This window comes from Zootoca vivipara, chromosome 11, assembly GCF_965207765.1.
Source record: "Zootoca vivipara chromosome 11, rZooViv2.hap1.1, whole genome shotgun sequence".
Taxonomy (NCBI): Eukaryota; Metazoa; Chordata; class Lepidosauria; order Squamata; family Lacertidae; genus Zootoca; species Zootoca vivipara.
In genome coordinates this window covers 24,284,640-24,300,152 of record NC_142594.1, presented here as the reverse complement: position 1 = coordinate 24,300,152, position 15,513 = coordinate 24,284,640, and the positions used below count along the sequence as shown (strand labels likewise).

General features: G+C 38.5%; 1 protein-coding gene and 1 long non-coding RNA gene across 5 annotated transcripts in view; one reads left to right on the top strand and one right to left on the bottom strand.

Moving 5' to 3' along the window:
* Nucleotides 1-4,674, top strand: part of LOC118092176 (uncharacterized) — a 30,863-nt gene extending 26,189 nt beyond the window's left edge. Inside the window, exon 6 of the long non-coding RNA XR_015946276.1 lies at nucleotides 3,379-4,674. This is a non-coding gene — a long non-coding RNA (uncharacterized LOC118092176). The remainder of the gene's footprint in view (nucleotides 1-3,378) is intronic.
* A 3,539-nt stretch (nucleotides 4,675-8,213) lies between these two features.
* Nucleotides 8,214-15,513, bottom strand: part of HYCC1 (hyccin PI4KA lipid kinase complex subunit 1) — a 33,611-nt gene continuing 26,311 nt past the window's right edge. For 3 of the 4 annotated variants that reach the window (XM_088653541.1, XM_035129120.3, XM_088653540.1), the window contains exon 11: nucleotides 8,214-12,661. In XM_088653541.1, coding sequence (XP_088509667.1) covers nucleotides 12,111-12,661 — 551 coding nt within the window. In that variant the 3' untranslated portion in view covers nucleotides 8,214-12,110. Of the gene's footprint in view, nucleotides 12,662-13,527; nucleotides 13,825-15,513 lie in introns of all 4 variants that reach the window. The other variant, XM_035129121.3, reaches the window with a different exon arrangement.

Here is a 15,513-nt window from a genome sequence, read left to right as displayed (position 1 = left end):
CTGGGGCTGATGGGAGCTGGAGGCCAACAATATTTGGACAGCCATAGGGTAATTAGGCCTGCTATAGGCCCTATTGTCAGCAGTGAAACTGGGCAGTGCATTTTGGCTCATGTATTTGTGCCTATACAGTACATACAGGAATAAATTGGCAGCATATAGGCTGTAATTAGCAATTAAGCACAAAAAGAACAAACCGCAACATGGAAGGGGCAGTAATAGCAGCAACCACTATTTTAACTTCTTGAAGTTATTTATGAGGCTTGAGCTGGGGGAAAGGGAAAATTCCCATCTCGGGTTTTGGAGTGGCTAAGCAGTAGGAATGTTGTGAAATTTGACTAGAATGTGGGAGGATTACATCAGGGGTGAGGACCCTTATGAGCTTGAGGCCTACATTCCCTTATGGCAACTTTCCGATAGCCACATGCCAGCTATAGGCAGAGTGTGAGGCCAAAGTGAGCAGTGCAATGAATATTCATTTCCCCTTTGTAAAGTAGGCTAGCTTGTACACACTCAGGTTTCATGAATACTGAACTACTTATGCACTAATGGAAAGGAGTCCATTCTGCACAACATCTAAGAATTAGTTTAATTAGACACTAATGGCAACTTTATCTAAATTGTTAGAGCAATTGTTAAAAATCCCCTCTAGTGCAATTTGGTGTAGAGATTTACAGTGTTCTACAATCCTTAGCAATCACTAATTCCCTGGGCAGCTCCCCAATCGCTAAGAATCTAAAACCAAGTTAAAATCCCCAGATGGCTTATGTTTTGCACATTAGAAGATCTTGTTCTAATTTTAATTTCCCTTTGCTTTGCTTTCTTCCTCACCTGTTTGTTCATTCTAATCCTGGCTTTGACGCAAAAGCAGGATTACCAGAAAGCAAAGCACATGTGCTCAAGAAGTGCATAGTTCAGGCCAGGAATTTGAGCTGTGGAGTACCAATACTCTATCAGATATAGTGCCTTGTGATGTTACAGGAACACATTTTGGAATAAATATAGGATGAGTTCTAATTACATCTGATTACTCAGCATTCCACTGTTGTTTTGAGATGCTTTCTGAAAGGTTTTTTTTGGGGGGGGGTGCTTTCCACAAAATGAAACAGAACATCAGACATATTACTCATCTATAAAGAAAGAGAATTTAGACTTTTCAACATCCATCTCATTTTTAAGAAAACAGTGCTGTTACCTGAGATACAGTAAAATGGACTCCTACCGTGTTTCTCCTAAAATAAGACACGTCTTATATTTATTTTTCCTCCAAAAAAACACACCACGGCTTATTTTCAGGGGATGTCTTATTTTTTCGAGCGGGAGCTGGCAACAGCATTCTGCGCCGAGCCCCGACCCGTTGAGAGCCGGCAGCAGCGAGAGAAGCGGCGGCGGAGGAACCGGCAAGAGGCGGCTGCACGGGAGCCGCTTCGGGGAGCGCAGCGCGAAGAGCCTGGTGAGAGGCAGCTGCGGCTGCAGGTGAAGCCCAGGATCTGCGTGGGCGACTGGGGACGAGCGCCCTGAGCGCTGCGGCGGTGGCGAAGAGGCGCCCGATCAGCTGAGAAGCGGGCTGATCGGGCGCCTCTTCACTACCGCCGCAGCGCTCAGGGCGCTCGTCCCCAGTCGCCCACGCAGATCCCGAGCTTCACCTGCAGCCGCAGCTGCCTCTCACCAGGCTCTTCGCGCTGTGCTGTGCTCCCCGAAGCGGCTGCACGGTCCCCGCGGCAAGAGGCGGCTGCACAGGAGCCGCTTCGGGGAGCACAGCACAGCGCGAAGAGCCTGGTGAGAGGCAGCTGCGGCTGCAGGTGAAGCCCAGGATCTGCGTGGGCGACTGGGGACGAGCGCCCTGAGCGCTGCGGCGGTAGTGAGGAGGCGCCCGATCAGCCCGCTTCTCAGCTGATCGGACGCCTCTTCGCCACCGCCGCAGCGCTCAGGGTGTTCACCCCCAGTCGCCCAGCCGCAGCTGCCTCTCACCAGGCTCTTCGCGCTGCGCTGCGCTGCCCGAAGCGGCTCCCACCCCCGGCTTATTTTCGGGGGATGTCTTATATTTATTCTACTAATGAAAAGCCTGACATGGCTTATTTTTGAGGACCGTCTTATTTTAGGAGAAACACGGTATTTGGTGTTTAAAGAAAAAGTATCCATGTGAATGGGATTCCATGTGCACCTGCCCTTTCTTAGAGATGGAATTACACAAGTTTTGTTCCTATTTATGAAACCATTTGGTACATGATCATGAAGCTGGATGGCTTTCCTCCCATTGCATGCCTGCTCTTGGTTTCTTTCTTCCACATGATTTTCCTGGAGAGACCAACTGGAACATGTTCAGCCAATACATTTTTCAATAGCTTCCAGACCAACTTAATTCCTCTGATTTGGGTTCAGACTTAAAGTAACTGAACTTGTGTCCCACAGATTTTAGTGGAACCTGAGTGATGGTTAACTTGTCCCTTTGATTTCATTTTTTTTAAAGGATTTTATTGGTTTTCTTGTTAAAAACATTAACAAACAACATAGTGACAAAAAGTAAACAATCTTCATCCACATGCTTCTTTTACAAAAAAAAGAGCATTGTGGGAACAAATGTATAAGAAGAAAGATCAGAAAACACGGAAGCAAGACACACAAATGCAAGTAAAAGATAAAGAGAAAAAAGAAAAAAGAAGAGGAGAAAAAAACTCTCTCTCTAAAAAAGTCATTAAATAAACATCATTTATGTATCTTCTATTTTGACTTCCAGTTTACCTCTCTGCAATTTATAAATATTAGCCTTCTTGTATCGCACAATTCTTAACCTATTTACATCATTGTTTATTCCTTTATTTACATTAGGTTTACTTGTATTCTGCCAGTTGGATTTTAGATATCTTGTTATTTGTTATATAATCATCAAAAATCCTCCAATTCCTTTTTTATCTTTTGTTTTGTCTGCCCTCTTATTTTTCCAGTGAATTTTGCTAGCTGTGCATATTCTTTCATTAAACATTGCCATTCAAGTATGCTGGGTGTGTTGCTAGTTTTCCAGTTTCTTGCGACTAATATTCTTGCCGCTACTATTCCATACATTAATAGTATTCTGTTGGCTCCTTTAATGTTTTCTGGAATTATGTTTAGGAGGAACACTTCTGGTTTCTTTTTAAATGTGGTTTTTGTCATTTTCTTTAGTTCTTCATAGATCTCACTCCAATATTTACACATCTTTGGACATTTCCACCACATATGTATTTGTGTTCCTATTTCGGTATCACACCTCCAGCATCTATCTGATTGATTTTTGTACATTTTAGATAATTTATCTGGTGTTTGGTACCACCTGTACATCATTTTTAAGATGTTTTCCTTCAAATTATAACAGGCGGTAAATTTTAAATCCACTCTCCACAGCCTTTCCCACTGCTCCATGAGGACGTTATAGACAAAATCCTGGGGAGTTCCGCTTCCGCCTGCAGGAATGGCTGACCCTTGTTCCATCCCTCCGACCTTCATGAGGAATTCGGCGGTTGCCAGGGGAGTTAAAGGCAACCCCCTTACCTCTCCGGGGGTTACGGAGAGGGCCCGCGGGCCCGCGATGCCCCCAAACCCACTCCGACTGTTCAAGGAGTGGGGGGGGGCTGGGCTGAGAGCACTCATGAAATGTCGGATCTCCCGGACGCCAACTTGCAGAGCGGGATCTCCATGATTAAAGAAGATAATTAGGCGTATTCATGGACATGCTTCGGAAGGAGGGGAAGAAGCTCTGTTTACTGCCAAGGAATTTGTGCTGCTGAGGGTGAGAAGTCAAAGCTGTATTTTATCTGGAAGAAAGATTGATGGGGACGTAACGAGAAGGGAAGTGAACTTTTTTATTTTTTTTCATATACTCTACGAGTTACTCCATACCTTCCCGGACGGGACGTCCTTGTTTGTTTGGAACAAATGAGAGATAAAGAATACCTGAGTGAGTAATGAACTATAAACTATTCTACTGAGCATATCCTTTGAAGTTGTAAAACTACTGAAGAGAGAGGCCCCCCTTTAACTGGACGGTTGGAGTCCCTGGAATGCGTTCGGTGGATTTATGGTTGTGACGCACTTTGAATTTGAACAGCGATCCGAAGCTCAGTTCAGCTACAGGGCAAGGAGAGCCACAAACTTATCAAGAGTCTATACATAAGGTGACTGTTGTCTTTGCCTGAAAAAGCTGTAAATTTTACAAAGATCGGTGGTTTAAAAAATAAAAAGCTTAAGAAAGCGAAAGTGATCTAAGCTTTTTAAGATGGCGCTGCTCCGTGTTGAAAGGCTGACGCAACAGGACATTCCAGACAGAAGATATATGGGGGGGGGCCAGGACGATTAAAACACACAGGAGAAAGAATATATGTGAACTCTCGTTTGATACTTATTTCAGCAGCTGTGAGAAAATCGGATGAAAGAAGAAAATATTTTAGTGACTGGTGGGGAATGATCGGGATTATTTTGGATTTTGAGAGAAGATTTGGACTTTAGAAAAAGACGGCAGTAGACGGGTGCGAGGAATCCCCAAATTTTTGAAGCATGGGAACTCCAGAAAATATTATATGATTTGGCATAATATTCGGTTTAATTGATATGTATTTGTATAATTTGAAATAATGAATGTGATATAATCGTGTTTTAATTGGAAAATTAATAAAAATAGATTATAAAAAAACAAAAACAAAATCCTGGGCCCACTTCACCATTACTGATTTAGTTTGCTCTTCCATGAGCTCCCACTCCAGCAACAGATCATATATACGTGAAATGTGTTTTCCTTCTTTATTCATCAATGCTTTTTCAAATTTGGATTTTTCTTTAGCAATTCCCAATTTTTTATCTTCATTAAAATTTTGCTTAATTTGGAAAAATTCAAGCCAATCCGAGAGGTAATTTTTTATATCATCATACTCTTTTAATTTAAGTTCATTTTGTTCAAATTTCAATAAGTCATGGTACGTGGCTAATTTCTCCTCCATGTTTAATTTTTTCACTGTTATTACATTTATCGGTGATTTCCATAGGGGAATCTTTGTTTCTAGAATTCCTTTATACTTTGCCCAAATTATATATAATGATTTTTTTATTAGATGGTTTAAGAATCTCCTGTGGACTTTAACCTTCTCATGTAGCAGATAAGAATGCCATCCAAAATGATTTCCTACTCCTTCCGGGTCTAGCAGTTCTGGATTCTCCAAGGTTATCCATTCTTTTACCCAAACCAGTCCAGCTGCTGCATGGTATAACTCCAGATTAGGGAGTGAAAAACCCTCTTTCTTTTTTGTCTGTAAGAAGCTGGTATTTAATGCGTGGTCTTTTACCATTCCATATAAATTTGGTTATATCTTTTTTCCACTCGGCAAAGCATTTCACTCCCCCCAATATTGGTATAACTTGAAACAAATACATTAATTTTGGAAATATGTTCATTTTTACCACTGATATTCTACCCCATAGTGATAGATGTAGTTTGCTCCACTGTTCCATATCTCTTTTTATTTCGTTCCAAGCTTTTTTATAGTTGTCTTCATATAGGTTTAGGCTCTTTGCTGTTATCCAGACCCCTAAATACTTTACCTTCTTTCTTATTTCTAGACCTGTGTGTTCTTGCAATTCCTCCTTTTCTTTCTTATCCAAATTTTTAGTTAACAGCATGGTTTTCCCATAATTTATTTTAAGACCTACCACCTTCCCATATTCATTAATAATGTTTAGTGCTTTTGGAATGCTTTCCTTTGGATCTTGCGTCGTTATTTGATTTCATTGGGAACTTAAGTGCAACAAGTCTGAATCCAACCCTCTGTACTGAATAAAACCAGACTGTATATCAGCAAATCCTGTCAGACTGGACATTTGCACAAATGTTCGCTTCCTGCATACACACAACTATCTACATAGAACCTTTGCAGTTGTAAAAACACTGCAATCCTGACACAATAGTCACCCACCTTCACATAGATTAGCATTTTCAATTATGTCCTTAAGAAACTAGGAACACTCTTGAGTTGTTGTTTTTCCCTATTTACCCAAAACTGCCTATTGAAATGAAATAACATAAAGAAAATTTGCCATAACAACTCTGGGCTTTCCCCCATAAAAAAGCTCAACAACTCTGGTTAGACCTCCCCCAAAAAAGCTCAACAACTCTGGTTAGACCTCCCCCAAAAAAGCTCAGCAACTGTGGGCCCTCCACTCTAAAAAAAAAAGACAATGGGTAGATCACTGCCAGTCTCATACTGAGAGTAGATCACAGTCTCTATAGAGTTGGACGTGCCTGCTTTAGGGCAACTCTCACACTTAAAATTAAGGGGCCTTACATAGTTTGTGATCGGTTGGAATATATAAATGTAATGCTGTACCACCATTATAGGCCACCTTTTAATAAGCAACTCTTCCTAATCTAGTTTACATAAAACATTGGTCATCCATTTAGGTAAAGGTAAAGGGGCCCCTAACCATCAGGTCCAGTCAGTGTCCGACTCTGGGATTGCGGTGCTCATCTCGCTCTATAGGCCGAGGGAGCCGGCGTTTGTCCGCAGACAGCTTCCGGGTCATGTGGCCAGCATGACAAAGCTGCTTCTGGCGAACCAGAGCAGCGCACGGCGTGCCATCTGTTTCACAGGCTGAACATGACAGGCATCCCCAAACTTCGGCCCTCCAGATGTTTTGGACTACAATTCCCATCATCCCTGACCACTGGTCCTGTTAGCTAGGGATCATGGGAGTTGTAGGCCAAAACGTCTGGAGAGCCGCAGTTTGGGGATGCCTGATCTATGACTTATATCATCCAATACCCAAAGGGTCAAGAGCTTCTGACTTTACTAGGAGCAACTCAACTCAAGAAGCTGCAAAAAGCTGGGAGGTGATTTTAGTTGGGATCCTGACTGGGGGGGGGGGAGTTTAAACTCTCTCCACAGTCCCTGCAGTAGCTGTTTACATAACAAAAAGTTTATGTAATCATCACATTTTATTTGTCCATTAGCATGTGCACTAATCATACAATCTTTTTAGCCTAGCAATACTGCAAAGGAAAGTACTGGGATAAGGAACCATTTTTACCACATTAGGAAGTGTTTTTGAGAAGAAATCCTACATTCATCTTAGTCTCTTTTGTGCTTCAAACCATGAAGATTGGAATTTATTTTACCCATTGGTTTTATTTTATGCATGAACTTGAGAAAAATGGATGCAGCTGCACAGGAGGGAAAAGCTAAATTACAGTTCTTACCAGGAAGATAAAAACTTTGGGGGAAGGGAGCAGAAAGATCAAGGCTCAAAAGTTTACTCACAATTTAGCCATCTTAGAACCACCTAATTGGGTTGACCACAAAGGATAACATTCTAATACAAGAGCAGTGATAACAACTGATGAGGTAAAATTCTGTTGAAAGATGTAACCCCCAATTCTTAGTGGATCTGCCAACTGCATTGAGTAGAACACATCAACCAGCAAATGGGCTCAATGACCAGATCCCTGCGCTGTGCCGCACCAAACTTACTATGCTGTAAATAGTCTTATTTCAATAGAAACTCTAGTCTCGTATCTCTTATTTTCAGTCTGATTCCCTCCTGTACCACTGCTAGTGGGTTCACGAATTATTATAAAATTCTGATCCAGTAGTAACATACTGGAGGTTGTATTTGCTTTATATATGTGAGGTTTTGACAACAAATACAAAGGATGTTATGGAATATATATATATACTGGTGTGGGTGTGGATGTATCTGAAGTATTAATAGGCACGGTTTAAATAAGGTATGGTGTTTGTGGTGATACTTTAATTGCATTAAAAAAGTGGTAAATACTGAATCTTGGCTACAATTTCAAAAATCACACCACAACCAAGAAGCATAATTTCAATACAGTGGTGCTCGCTTAACGAATGCCCTGCTTAACGAAATTTCCGCTTAACGAAAGGATTTTTCGAGTGGAGGTTGCCTCGCTAGACGAATTCGTTTTATGAAAAAATTGTCTAGCGAATCACGGTTTCCCATAGGAATGCATTGAAATTCAATTAATGTGTTCCTATGGGCAAAAATATATATCCAAAAAATTTCAATGCATTCCTATGGGATTCGCTAGACGAATTTTTCGTTATAAGAAAAGACCCGTGGAACGAATTAAATTCATCTAGCAAGGCACCACTGTACACGTAAGTATTCACAGTGTACATAATCTCAGAAACCAAGACCCCTGTTGGATATTAAAACAACAAACCAGACTCTTTATTTTAGGAATGTGAATTCTAGATAAGCAATTTATTTATTAAACTATACAAAACAAGCATTTTGTTACCAAAACAGAAAATATTCACAAACTACAGTACAAAAGAGAAAGTGGCACACTTAATTTAATCTTTGTCATATTGTTAAGGAACAATGTATCAACTGGTGTTAAGTCTTCCCTGTAATAAGCAAGTTATTAAAAATATACATAGAGCCCATTGTTTTCAAAAGTGGAACTATGCAAAAGTAAAGATTCAGAGAAAGAAATTAGCCCATTTAAAAACCAAAACATGAAAAATATGTACCCATCACTGAAAGATACATTCATAAATTTTATGTATCTGATCAAAGGCTGGCTCCCTCAATAAGATTGCTAAAATCTTTCAGTACGTGTTCTTCCCAAGTTGTGGTCTTCAATTTTTTCATTAATTTCTTTTAAAGAAAACAACTATTAGCCACCACAGCAAAGTCTTAACAAAGGCAACCCAACTATGTTTTAATTGTCTCACTATGTGACAAGTGTTAGTTCAACTGACTTTCAGTAGAATTCAAACTCAGCAATGAGTTAATAAATGAACCAAGTACAGTTTGTTTTTATTTATTTTTTGTGTAATTTAAATAGTAGATAACATTCATCCAGTCACAGAAGCAACCTCCCTAAAACATTTATTATTTAGCAAAGGTTTTTGAAGCCTAGTTTTCAATTGCCCGAACCACAAGAATGTTTCAGTACTGATAAAATGTAATTATCTAACAAAGCAAAAGTAGCTTTTATATTCCAGAGCTGGTTTGAAATGTGAAAGTGAGCAACACAATGTTATTTCAGAATGGAAACTGCCACTCGCCAAATAAAATTATGTTATACAAGTCTAAAGGTCCCAGGCATTATAAACCTCATTGTTATGTGATAATTTTCCAGGTCCAAGATCATAGTAGGCATTTTGAGCAAACTGGGACAAAGTTCAAGAGAATACTTTACAGATTGTGCAATTTAAATACTTGTATCATAAGGCCAGAGTGGGAAAAAGAGAATGAGAATTATTTATGAGAATTATTTAAAATATTCCAAATCACTATTCCATACAGGTAGGATTATACAAATCACCCTTTCATGGCTTATAAAAGTGCAGGTTGCCTTTGAAGGCTAACAATATTTATGAAGAATTGTTTTTGATCAAAATGCCTGTCTGCCTTTGATTTTGTTCATACTTAAGTATGTCTGAAACATACATAGCTGTCCACTCCAGCTGTACTTTGGATCATACATAAATATAACTGCACATCTACAGAAAATCTCTTCTTGTATCAGGATGTATCATGGAGGAAATATGAAAACTCATATATCCTATTTCAAAGTTACTTTGAGCAACAAGCCTGATTGCTAACTGAAGTATATAGATATGTGTTTTTTTAACCTTTCTGGCAGTTTATGGTGTAACTCTAGAATAAGATTACTTAAATGTGCAAAATAATAATAATATTTTCATTAAAACAAAAGTATCAACTACTGTTCCAAAACTACATCACTGTAAACATTTTTAAAAAACATAATATTGTATCTTATGGCATTTTAAATAGTCATAGGAAGAAGTTTAGCTCACTTTAATTTACAATGGCTATATATTCCTGTATAAAAGTTATTCTCTTCTACCTATACTAGATAAAATATTAAAAGCCAGTAAAATATGGTGAAAACTGTAGATGCTTTCGCTTGTAAAAGGTCAAGTATAATACTGTTATGATAAGTAAATCAGTGATTAAAAAAATATAGGCCCACGAGTTTAAATTTCATTCTGTTGAGGGGGGAAATATTTTTTTGAAACTATCTAGTTCAGTTAGATAAAAGCTGCTAATTTTGGTTAGAGAACATAGATTTCTAGAAATTAAGAGAAGACAATCCCTTTGAATTGATGGTACAATTTCTGATGATACCCATTGAAATCAATGGGACTTACTTAAGTTTGATCTAACTAATATTCTTACTTTATATCCAGCCCTTATATTCACAAGGTTTTCACCTGCTTGTGACTTAAAGCATAAAGCTAATGGAGCACAAGAGAACCAAATTATATACTATTATGCAGTTCTGAGTTGAAATGTACTTTAGCTGAAATTTAATACTAACTAGAGAGGATGGGAGGACACATAGGTACAGCTTTTGTTACACTTGGAGATTACACCTTAGAGCCAGATTCCATAAACACAAGGCACACCTGCTTACACTGGGGTGTGCCATTGATTCCTCCCTTCTCCCCCCCCTCACATCCAACCAACAATCTCCAAAAAGTCCATCTGAATCTAGTTTTGGGGGGAGTGCAGAAGTGGGAGCATTCACAACATACCCCCATGAACAGAAACACCTTTCACAGAAGCCCATGGAAATGACCTTGAAGTCTGTAACAAGGTCATTTAAAAAAACCATTGTACCAATGTCAGATTTGTTTTATACCAGGCATCCCCAAACTTTGGCCCTCCAGATGTTTTGGCCTACAACTCCCATGATCCCTAGCTAACAGGACCAGTGGTCGGGGAAGATGGGAATTGTAGTCCAAAACATCTGGAAGGCCGAAGTTTGAGGTGCCTGTTTTATACTTTCAGGGAAACAAAAACAAATATTAATTTGCCCTTCCATATTATTTAATGGGTACATCTGTTCCAACACAGCCCACTACCCATATAAATAAGGCTCACCATTTCACTCTTAAAACTGGCTCAGTGCAAGAAATGAGTGATGATATAAACAGTTGATCTACTTCCATACTTTAGTTTAATTGAAATATTAAAGCTTCTGAAACCTTCAAGATGCATGATTTTGTTAAAACCTAACAACTCAGTGGAAACTAGAAACCAATGTTTCTTGTGTTGATTTACAGGCTCTGAATAGGGAAGGAAAGTTTGTCACTTTATGAATTCACCCGTCGTGTAAAATTAAAACTGGAAAAAGCAGCCCTGTGCTGATGTTTGAAATGCACATGAAATGGGAAGAATTTGGGTCACACCATCCTGCTTCATGCTTGCTTGTGCACACTATATTTCAAGTTTACGTAGAGATGTACATGCACAGTATACTGATCTGTGAACCACCACAATCAAGCTGTACAGATAGGGCAATACAAGAATTGAGCTCCATGTATTTAAGTCCGCATACACATGTGGCATTCAACAGAATAGCAGCTGGGTCAAACATACCAGGGGGCAGCTCAGCACAAATTTTGATCTTTGTATTTGTTCTAAATACGAGAATAGGGCTAGTGTGCCTAAAAAGATAGCAAAGCTTCATTTCCGCCTCTATGAATCAGATATGCACACTATATTTTGGAAAATGTTTGTTGCAGGTGTCTTCAGAAACCAGAAAACATAGATTTCAATGTTTCGAACTTAACACAATGACCTCTATCCAGAATTCTGATTTACTTCCAAATATGTTTTTTTCATTACAAGCTACTGCATTGAGTGAACTCCTAAAATTGCTTTGATGAATATAAAATAAGCATCCTCTTGTGGGGGGCACCAGACAAAAAGATTTTACTATGAGTAGTAAAATGGCACATATATTCTGGATTGCAACCCATTGTTCACCAAAAACATGTAACTGAAGCTTGCACAAGCAGCACAACCCATATTTTAAAAATTTCCCTGGTACAGGTTCATCATGTACTAGATTTTCAGTACAAACCTTATTGTAGTACTATTACAAATGTCAATCCTCAAATTAAGAATCTCAAAGACTGTGACATCATTATTATAAAATACTTAGAATTGTCTACCCTATTCTTTTTAAACACTGCAATCCTTAAAACTTGCAATTTAGACATCTCAAAAAAAAAATTTAAGGGTATCAGGGCTATAGTACTAGCAACAGAATCTCTTATACTGACAAATTAGTCAGATGCTCCTTAGTCTGCTGACAAAGTTATGCTGATGGTAGGTGGTCGTTGCTGATTTGGCTGTTTGCTTGAAATAGGAAGTTCTATTCTGTCGGCTCCAAAAATCAGATTCTCCTCTTGCAGACTACAGACTGAAAATCTGTTTGCTTCTGTGCCACTGTGGTGATTATTTGGGACTACACCACCACTGACCTGCTCAAAGGATTTGCTAAAAAGAGTAGTGCTAGTTCTAGCCAAACTATGACTGCCTGGCTTAGGCAGAGATTGGCTGCTAGTCAGGGTCAGACTCTTTAAAGACAGAAGCTCTAAATTCTCACTCATTGCTCGCTGGTTTTGTTTACGAGACAGGTGATCTTTGTGGGCTTCACCAACAGTTTCTTTTTCTTTTCCTCCAACCTTGCTTCCTCCAGACCTCCGCTGACTCTTGCTTAGCTGAGTCTTGTTACTGGTGTTGCTGCTGAAAGCAGAATGATTTGTGGTAGAAGGAGCCCTAGAGTAAAAGCCCTCATCAACTTCAGACACTTCTATCAGTTCTTCTTCTGGAATGCCTAGTTCATTACCTGCATAGAAAAAGATGACAATGAACATATGAATTTACTCAACCATGTTTTGCAAGTGATTGCATCCAGTACTGTTAAGATTTTGGCATTTCCTAGCACAAAGCAGACGATTAAGGAGAAGATATAAAACTTACCAATTATCTCAAATTGACAAAAAGTGTACAGTAGAATTTATATCAGAATTGCAAAGAAAATTTATTAGAAGCATGCTTATAATCTTATTTTGTAGCAATTTTAAAAAGCACTCATTATTCATGCAAAAGATTAGAAAAATGTTAGATATATTACAGAAAGGTAGAAATATATTTATTCCAAATATGTGCAAAGGCATCTACATACTATCTGCATAGCGAGTTAATCATGGCGCTAGATCATCAGGGCACCATAAAAGCCAATACGGCATCACCTGCAGGTTCTCAAATTTTAGCAAACCCAACAGTGCTTATATTTCAAGGACTGAAAGGTCACATTCTGCAGTACAAAGTTGTGTAATGAGAAGTCTAGAAACCTTACACACTGGAGTATTAGCTCTCATGGCTCCAAAGATTTAAAATGATAAAAATAAAAAATAGGATGAACTAACATGGTTTATGTACATTTGGAAGAAAAATTTCCTTAAGTGACTTTGTATAGCTAAAAAATTAGTACTGATCTAAAAATATCTCAATTGCCCGCCAATTTGAACTCTCTCAGTGTGGTTTCCCATGCTAAAACTTAAGAACTACCAGCATGCTAACAATGTATTCAGCACAAAGATCCTTTCTATGTGCAAAGCATGCAGTTGTGTTTTATTCAAGGTAACATGCAAATATATTTATTGTACTGTAATCTTCCAAACATGCAGTAGTGACCCTTTCAATCGATACCTTCTGAGTGTAGCTACAAAGTGCTCTGCTAAAACTGCACTCTGCCAGGTGAGCTTATTCCATCCTCCATAATTTTTCTTACAGATTTTTGCCTCCTGATCTCTGGCATGCCTTTGCTGTCAACTCTAGGATCTGTAGGTGCTTCCTGCACACCCTGTATATGCTGAGCATCATTCTCTGTTGGTGCTCTGCTTTTTTCCCCATTCCCGGTTCTCTCTCCAGTCACATTTGTAACACTAATCTCGGGTATGACAAAGTTGCCCGATTCAGTAGTGTCATTAGCATTATCTGGTTGTTCTAGAATTAAAAAATGGATAAGACAAAACAAAAAAAATGGCTGAAACAAAAACATGGAGACAAAAGAAACAAAAAAAGACGAAAAAGACAAATCTGACAAAACTAGAAGGCTGAATGTTATGGTCAGATGTTTTGCTTACTGTCCTATTATTTAGCAATATTAGTAGGAAGGACATACATTATTTCTGGGAGTAAAGTGATTCTGCTGCCACTAGAACATTTAAAAACGAAACTCTAGACATTTCAATTATAGCCCATGTCTTACCTGTCAGCTGCTGCTACTGTATTCAATACGTAAATAAATACATTCACTCTAAAGTTATCATGTAAAAGTAAACTATAATAAATCCAGAAACAGCATAATAAAGTAATTGCTTTGTAGGTTGCACCGTAATATATTGGAAATTATCTAACAGAGTTGTATTGTAATCAACATTATTTCTGTATTAGTTTGACATTACATAAAATCGACATTTATCCTACATATGGAGATTTACTATGCTAAATGTTTTTACAGAAAATATTTTGAACCTTTCTGAAGCCAGGCCACCCTTTTTCTCCCTCTGGGCTTCAACATATGGCCCATCCCCTTGTAGACTGATCCCTATTTGAGCCCTGTTTCTTTAGGTAGGTACATGAGCATTCAGACTGTATACAAGATCATAGCAAGGCTGTGAATCTTCCCCAATGTCATTACCCTTAGTTCAATGAAAATTAGTAAAATAATTTCTAACATTTGTATCACACCTTTATTATGAAACACTCATGGCAGTTTAACAAAATAATAAATAATGTTACAAAGAAAACTATAAAACATCAGTAAAAAATGAATCCTAAAAATTGCCAATAAGTGATCTTTCAGCCAAATACTACAAGTTCTTTGTGTCACGGATCTTCACGCTGCCAACCTTGCTTTGTTATAGGAAGAATATGGTATTAAACTGAGGAAGAAACAGATGCACTGCTGTCATGATTGCCTTAATCTATGGCTTCCTTATGCATATTTAACATTTGATCTGCACAATTTCTATCACACATTTTGGAAGTTTTCTGTTGCAATTTACATCATTTCTAAGGGGAAAGCAGTAACAAATGCCAGGACCATAGTACACTTGTAGCACAATTGAAATGTTGAACTTTAATATATTAGCAAAACTTACTGGCCCCTTTGTGTTGCTGAGCAACTTAAAATAACTAAGAGGTTCTGCTGGTTGTTGGACAGACAAAAACTAAATAGTTTTTTTTAAGTGTTGAATGATTATTAGGGGCCAACATGAGTAGTAGAACCAGGTTCAACCAAATTTGGAACAAAACAGGGCCTGAATATCTAAAGGTCATAAGGAGGTCATGAGCTTCGTAACAAATGGAATTCTCAGTCTAAACTGAAAATGAACAGACTACAAAAATACATAGACACTGTCCAATCAGATTTTGAAAGTTCAATCAGAGGAAGGGAGGTGGGCATCACTGGAAAGAGCTGCATCATCAACTGCATTTTTACAAGTTAAGCACCCTGAAAATCATATAGAAAAACAGAGGCTTAACACATCTTTTCAACATTAGTCACAGTATTCAGTAATTCATAGGGGTTTTTTTACTTTAATATATAACACATTTAAAAAGCTGAACTGGCACCACTAAAGAAAAAAACCACAGAATTACATTTTGTCCTTCTACAGCATTTTGACT